Source organism: Xenopus laevis, chromosome 8L (assembly GCF_017654675.1).
Source record: "Xenopus laevis strain J_2021 chromosome 8L, Xenopus_laevis_v10.1, whole genome shotgun sequence".
Classification (NCBI taxonomy): domain Eukaryota; kingdom Metazoa; phylum Chordata; class Amphibia; order Anura; family Pipidae; genus Xenopus; species Xenopus laevis.
In genome coordinates this window covers 48131724-48139938 of record NC_054385.1, presented here as the reverse complement: position 1 = coordinate 48139938, position 8215 = coordinate 48131724, and the positions used below count along the sequence as shown (strand labels likewise).

The following is an 8215-nucleotide window of genomic DNA, read 5'->3' as shown; positions in this document are numbered from 1 at the left end:
CTTTCCCAACCCAGCTTAACTATATACTGTAACTAAATATGTAACTGTGTCAATATAAAATGTTAAGCATGCACAGAGATAAAAGCTGTTGTCTGAACTCCAGACTGTCAGCAGCTTATTAGTAGTGATGGGCGAATTTATTTGCCAGGTGCAAATTTGCAGCGAATTCCCGCAATTCGCCACAGTCCAAAAAATGGACACCGCATCAAAAACGAGACGCTGGCGCAATTTCACATATTTTTCACCGTTTCGTGAATTTTGCAGGAATTTTTCGGCGAAATGCCCCAAATTCACCCATCACTACTTATTGGCATTGTGTATGGGGCCCTTTTTAAGCCTGCAATACCAATATGCATCAGAAAAACAGATATCTATCAGGCAAGTTGGAAAATCTTGTGGGGAGAGGACCTCAACCTCATCGCTACCTCTCCCAATGGGTCTTCATATACTACCATAATAATCCAATCTTCAGAACAGGGGCCAGACAATCAGATTTTGCCCAGTATGTCGGTGGTATAATTTGGTAAAGATTCTCTCATTTAGCCACCTTGCCAAACAAGAAGCTGGTTCACATAGTCAGTGGGCTGTCCAACTGATCTTATTTCTACAAGGGAGTCTGACCCCATCTAGACTAGTCCAACTGAAGCTAAATACTGATTGATGATTGAGGCACATTTGCCCAGATTTAGTAATGAGCCCTATTAAGTTTAGAATGAAGCTGAAGCTTATCATCTGAACTGGCTACCAGCAGCACTATATTTAGGTCCAGTGCAAATCTAGGCATTGGACCTTAGCCCAACCCAGTTACAGAAGTCACATCACACCCATGACATATGATGTAATTTCCATTGCCGATGTGCAAAAATGCAATCCTAGCCCCTCTCCCCCAGCTTAGCTGCCAGATTTCCTCACAAGTTTCTGGCAGCTGGGAAATATTTTATTATTTATAAAAATTGTTATATAGGCACCCAAGGGCCATCCCTTTAAAGCTTCCTCCCTAGGCACAGGGGTTCGGGTGCCTATATATAAATATGATCCTGACTTCCAGGCCAGTGTCCAGACATAGTATGCATGGTTTCAAAATGGGAACGCCCCACAAATAGTGATGGGCGAATTTGCGCCGTTTCGCTTCGCCGAAAAATTTGCGAATTCCGCGTGAATTCGCGAAATGGGGAAAAATTTACGAAACTGCGGTTTTTGACGCGTTTCGCAAATTTATTCGCTGGCGGCAAATCACGCAAATTCGCTGTGAATTTGCGCCTGGCGAATAAATTCGCCCATCACTACCCACAAACTGTAAAGACATCATTTTTTTTATTTTTGAGAAAAGCCATACAAAACTTTATAAAGTATTTATTGTTTTCAAAGCCAGTAAGCGATCAGTAGAATATTCCTTTTCATCCAGCATCAGAATACTTTACATTAATTCAGCATTAAGTAAATGGACTTATGCCCACACATTCTCACCCAGCTACTTATTGTGTGAGGAGGATGGGATTTGTGACAAAAAAAAAATAGATATTCATATTGCCACTTCCTAATTTCGGTTTCAAACACAATGAGGTATTGTATTAGATGTTTCCGATACTTATGTTACAAATTGACAGAAAGTAAATAGTTCACTTCTTATTTACTATATAAAATAAATTATATTTACTGAAAGGCTTTGGACAAGCATGAAGTGAATGCCACAAATCAAAGTGCATCCAGTGTAGCTGTGTCCGCTTTAATGCAGTTTGGCCTTCTCTGCATGTTCCACACTCTGTTCATTATTGGTTGTCATGCCTGAAATACTGATCTAGGTTTGTGTTCTATATCTGTGTGTGTGCTGGAACTGCACGCCTCTTGATTCTGATCCATACTGCCATAAAGTTCCTCATCTACAAATAAATCTTATTTTCTCACTTTTAGGTAATGTGTATTGACCTTCTATTAATACCCAGATATGACCTTTGGCAAGAAAATTAAAATGCCTAACGCACTCCATCACTATTTTCCTCCCTACTTCATCACTGCTTGCTTGTCAGGTGATGCCTACTGTGCACAACTGAAATGTGCACTTGCACAGACGTTTGCCTATTAGTAAATGAATGGAAGTGGACAGAATGTTCTCCTGCATCTGGGAAAACAAAGATGATGCTGATCAATGTAATTTGCAAAGTTACTGGTTACAATGCCTTACTATTCATACAGAGAACAGGGCAACATTAATAACTTTACTGTATATACTAAAATGTGTTTTTATTTATCCACATATTTAATGTATAGAGGCTTCAAAGTTTAAAAAGAAAGTGTAATCAAATCGTACTGAAATCCGATTTAGTTCTAGCTGAATATTAAAAAACAAAGAGCAAGATGAAATAAAAAAAAGTGGATATATTGCAGGTATGGGACCTTTTATCGAGAATGCTCAGGAGCTGGGTTTTCCAGATAACAGATCTTTCCGTAATTTGGATCTTCATACCGTAAGTGTACTAGAAAATCATTTTAAGGCTTAATTATATCTTAAAAACAAAAATGAAGATTTAATTAAAAAGCTAGTTTTTATTTAACATTAGTCTAAAAGAATAGGCATAAAGACCAACATGATCATGATTAAGTACCAGAGGTCTGTATGTCTATTCTTTTAATATAACGTTAAATAAAAGCTAGCTTTTTAATGAAACTTTTTGATTTTTGGGATATCTTTTTGTTTTTTATATATATATGCCCTTGGAACTGGAGACTATATACCAGTTACCATGGCCCTTTCGACAGGCCCTCTAAATTGCAGCATTTAATTGTATTTTTCTCTTAATTTGGATCAAGTACAAGGTACTGTTTTATTATAACAGAGCAAAGGAAATTGTTTTTTTCAAATTTGGATTATTAGGATAAAATGTAGTCTGTGGGAGACGGCCTTCTCGTTATTCAGAGCTTTCAGGATGATGAGTTTCTGGTTAACAGATCCCATACCTGTATTTAATCATTGCTACTGACAAAACTCAATTGTATTAAGAACGCATAGTAATCAGGCATGCACATGTACCAATAGTACAAGTATGGGATCTGATATCTAGAATCCTTGGGACCTGGGTTGCAGAGCACCATGCCTTAGGGCTACCATTTATGATAGGGGCTACTTATTTTGGATACAAATAAACAATTCATTCAGAAATGTAGAACTATTTGCTTAAATAGGAATTGGTAGCCCTATATTTTGGAGATTTCTGTATAGCAGGTTTTCAGATAACTGATCCCGTACATGCATTTTGAACCAATCTTTAGTTCCCATAGCAAAACCAGCATAGTCACTGGGCTGGGGCAGGTGATGTAATATAGTTGGAATAAAATGTTAGATTAGATCAAATAGTTGTGTTCAAAACCCTAATACAGAGTTGGATGAAGCTGCTAAAACGAGTTATTTCCTGCTAAGGCTCAGTGAATGTATCATGATAGCAGCCATGTTCCAGCTATGCAATCAGACTTTAATCTCCTCTGGTTCAATATGTTGCAGATGCTATACCCATATTTCTCCCACAGAGAGTACTGTTACAGAAACCTAATGCGAAAAAGCAAAATAAAATGCAATTTGTTGCCTCATTCACTGACTAAGATGCAAATTATAGATAACCAGAAAATAATTGATGCCTATCAAACCATGGTGTTGCTGTAGTCTTGACTTCACTGAAGTGCAATTAAACATGTCTAAAAATAACATATGGCAATAGCAAATAATATGGTATAATTTATAGAAATGCTTAAAGCAGTCAGCAATGTCCACTCCATGATAACAAAAAAAAAAGGGATTATTATGTGCAGTAACCTATTTATGAAAAAGGAAACAGTGTGCTTCTTTCAGGCTCTATCAATTGCTTCAGTAAAGATTTGAAAAGCTTGGCCTACTTTATATGCAGATCACCATCCCAGTTGCATAAGGATTTACAATAGACAAAAACAAAACTGTTTTTGCTGTAAATAAGGGCTGTTTGTTTTACTTGGGCAATTATGTGAATGGCAAAAATGTTTCGCCCCTAATAAGATGCAGATATTGGACTTTGATCATTTGAATTGTTTTGTAATTTCCCCCCAAAATATGTAGTTGATTTAGCACTATTGTGACATCTACATCCTTAATCTGACACTTCCTATTTCCATTACAGTCAGTTCTACATCCACTGGTCATAGAATCAGAATCCGAGTACAATTTATCAGCCAGTTGCTTTAGTGTACTTTAAGAAGTGCCTGTTAGAAAAGATATATCAATGCAATACACAAAATATATTCAGGGGTTTAAATGAACTGAAGATCTTTGATGCCAGCAGACCTGAAATAAAATGCTTAAAAAGATTATATAAATATATATCACATAATAGAAGCAGGGAATAGAAAAGTAATCTCTAATTTCCTGCAGAAAATTAGCAATTATATTTCTAATTTGCTGCAAGAGAATTGGACAATCCTTGGAGAAAACCTAGAAGAAGGGGAATACATTTTATTCATTTATTTATTTTTAATAATGCGTCATTGTAATATACTGTAAAATAGACTTTTTTTCCTCTAAGCAGTTAAAACAATCGTACCAATTTATTTTCCTCTGGAGTTTCTTTTTCAGTGAAATGCTGCACATAAAAAATATGCTATCAAAGATAAAGGAAACAATTAGATCATTTATTTAAAGTGCAAAGGCACTTCAACACAAAAAAAAAGTGACGCCCAGTGGCTACAGTTGGTAATGGAATGGAAACCATAAAGTATTATATTTACATTAAAAAAAAAAAAAAAGTTTCAGTTCGCTGAGATCTTTGGAGATCTTCTACTTAACATTAGATAACATATTTACCCTTAATCGATTAGGCAAAAAAAAAAAAGAAAAGGAAAGGAAAGGGAAAAAAAAAATCAGCAGTATTAGACTGTTTCTAGAAATAAAATGTAGAAATAATTTAAAATTGTTGTGTTTTATAAGAAAACAAATACTTTGCTTTGCAGTCAAAGGTATTGCAATGCATATGTACCTGTGTAACGATAAAAAATACAGGGTATGCACATTATGCTTGTAACGCTCCAGTTAAACAGCAGGCTTTAAGCAATGTCTTCCGGGAGCTTGCCTACAGCTGACTTATTGCAGTTTGTTTCTCCAGAACCTCAAGATAATCTGGCTCTGATTGCATTTTTCCTTGAAGCAAAAGGTGCTCCTGCTTTGATTGTTCTGCAAAGTACTTTCTGGGAGTGCCATATAATACAGTTTTATTTAACTTGTCCTGGTTTTGACGCCTTGCTTCATATGCTGGCATAAGCTGCCTCTTCGGCAAGGTACAAAAGTTATAATGAACTACCCCTCCACTAGGTAATTCCTTTACCCTCTCTGCAATGTTCTGATAGAGAAGCTCAGGCTCGTCTGGGGGCTGCTGCTTTTCCATCAGCTCAGTTGTGCTTATTGTATAAGCTATGGTCGGTGGGTCCTCCTTTTTATGATCCAGTTTACTGTAACTGAATTCTTGAAGGTTTCTGTAGTAGGCAACTGGATCACCTTCTTTTTGCATGTAGATAGGGTTTTGGCACATTTGCCCAACAGGTGGAGGGATATAGTTGTACACATGAGCCTCTGTTTTATCAGTGCTGTTTGCATTATATGATCCATATTGTAGCTGAAAAGAACTAATGTCTAGGTTGTTAGCACTACTGCTTGGCACACTTTGTACACCTTTTCTCCTTTTCAGAACAAAAACAAACAAGCCTGCCCCAAAGCAAACAGAGAGAATAAATACAACCAGTAATCCCAAAATCAGCACTGAGAGGGGAACCTCGGTATGCAGCTCTGGGTATGGGCTTGGGTATATACGAGAAGGGTGTGGCGTGAAGGATTTATGATTGTATGATAAGAGGGTAGAGTCAGACATATTGGGGTAATCTGGACAAATTACCTCCTTGGACAGAAGCCTTAAATGTTCACCAGCATGCTTAAGTGGTGAGTCACATGTTACTTCCTGCACAACTACAGTGGAACTAGACTGTTCTATCCAGTTCTTTAGACCTAAAATATCACAGTTGCAATCCCACGGGTTCTCTTGAAGATCTATTTGTATAAACACTGTAAGCTGATCCAGAACCCCCTTTGCGGGCAGAGAAGAAAAATGATTGTTTCTCAGATTGAGTCTAGTAAGTGCAGTGCCTTTAAATACATTTTCTGGCAGTGACCTCAGCAGATTATTGTTGAGAAACAGAAGTTGAAGGTTGCTCAGAGCATGAAATGTACGTGGCAAAATGTCCTTAATCACGTTATATTCTAAGTAGAGATACTGCAAACTGTAGAGGCCATCAAATATGGAAGGATACAGTATTTCAAGGTAGTTGCCATTAAGATAAAGTCTACGCAAACTTGTGAGGTTTGAAAAGGCACCTTCCTGTATCGTTGCAATTCTGTTATTTCCTAAGTGTAACAAATCCAGAGAACCAAATTCAACAAGATCAGTTTTAAAAACAGTCTGTAAATAGTTACCTGTCAGATACAGTTTCCTTGGGTTGGTTGGCTTAGGCTGGAGATCAGAAATGTTACTGATTTTCCTTTCTTGGCAATTGACATTTAGTCCACTGTCAGCATTCTGGGAAGTGCACACACAACTTTCAGGGCAGGTCAGGGGCACTGGAGACTTGGTCTGATACACCATGATAGGCCCAAAGATCTGCCTGTCTTTAGACACTGTGACTCTAGGGGTGGGCCTGTTTCTAGTTTTGGGGGGCCTGCTAGCCTTGGGGGCTCTGGTAGGGATGACTGCAGGGTTAAATGTAGGGGGAATTCTCTGGATACGGGGATCTGAAAATCCTGGATGCCCTCCTCTTTGATTTGTATCACTGGCACTTTTCCTAGGACATAGATCTTGTCTGGTAAGTTGGGTGACATCTTTCCCATGCAGTCTAAAGGGGGTCTCACAGACAATCTCTCCCACAAAAACTGTGATGGTATCCAGCCATGCCTTGAGTGGAATCAGATCACATGTACAATTCCAAGGATTTTCCTCCAACTGGATCTCCATTATACCTCCTATGTGTTCAAGGACACCCGCAAAGGGTAACATTTTCAGCCTATTCCCTCTAAGATCCAAATGGGTCAAAAGCACAAAACGAAAGACATTGTTGGGGAGAGACAAGAGGAGATTGTCATTGAGAATCAGGACTTTTAATTTATTCAACTTGCTGAATGCCCCAGCTTCAATAACACTGATAAAATTGTAATCTGCTTGCAAATATTCTAGACTTTCAAGGCCCTGAAAAGTTTCCTCCCTGAGCACTTCCAGTTTGTTATTATTGAGATGCAACCGCTTCAGGGTCTTTAGCCCATTGAAAGCACCAGTCTTGATTTCCTGCAGTTCATTGTTGCCTAGATGGAGAGTCACAGCGTTGGAATAATTGACAAACTCATTGGGATACAGTCTGCTCAGTAAGTTACCATTAAGGAATAGCTGATAGATTCTAGACTGGGGTGGCAGGAGCAAACTGACGCTTGTGAACCCCTTGTTCTCACAATTTATATTTAACACGTTCTCCTTCTCCTCGCACATGCAGCGGACCTTGCATATGTCTTTGGCAGTTTTCCGGCTCTCAGTCTTTAAGATCCCAGTCAGTGATATAACACTTAGCAACAAAATGCTGCTCAGCATCTTTATACTCCACAGATCCCAGATCTGGTACCTACGTTAAAACCTTCGGAGAGAAGAGGGAGAAACAAAAGCAATAGATATGTAAATAGAACAAGGAGAGTTAGCTGTGCAGTTGCACATCCTGCATCATCATTAAACGGAATGATCTGGGAATACATTTCTAAATTCAGTCATTATTCAAAGTAACCCCCCCTGTGAAGCCATCCCTAGGCATGCATCAGCAGCAGTGTTAAACTGACAGGCACTCTGTACTTACACATCAGGCAGCATGAGGATTTTCTCCTATGCAGGGCATATGCAGCTTTGCATATCAGAGCTCAGCATCCCAGATTATGTTAATCATTCTCCTCCGAGGGCTTCGGTGAGGGAAAAGCTGTGCAGAAGTCGGCTTGGAGCTGGGAGTAGTTGCTGCTGTGTCTGCCTTCCCTGTGAGTGGGGGTTTCTATAGTGCCTTGTACTCTGCAGACTCCCTCAGACTGAGAGGGACTGACGTCACGCCCTGGAAATTTGATGCTGGGGGAGCACTGAACACACGTTGTGCCTTTCCTGCTGCACTCCCCTTGGAAAGCCCAAATCTC

General features: G+C 38.9%; 1 protein-coding gene across 1 annotated transcript; it reads right to left on the bottom strand.

Moving 5' to 3' along the window:
• Positions 1–4629: 4629 nt before the first annotated feature.
• slitrk2.L (SLIT and NTRK like family member 2 L homeolog) lies at positions 4630–8035 on the bottom strand. Its single transcript, XM_018229896.2, has 2 exons — positions 7894–8035; positions 4630–7680 (listed from the first exon to the last, which is right to left on the bottom strand). Exon 2 carries the CDS (start codon positions 7635–7637, stop codon positions 5088–5090), a length of 2550 nt encoding a protein of 849 aa, XP_018085385.1. The 5' UTR covers positions 7638–7680; positions 7894–8035; the 3' UTR covers positions 4630–5087.
• Between the last annotated feature and the right edge of the window lie 180 nt (positions 8036–8215).

What these genes read in the sequence shown, in the direction of transcription:
- slitrk2.L (XM_018229896.2), bottom strand. Translation starts at nt 7,637, where the DNA reads ATGCTGAGCAGCATTTTGTTGCTAAGTGTTATATCACTGACTGGGATC.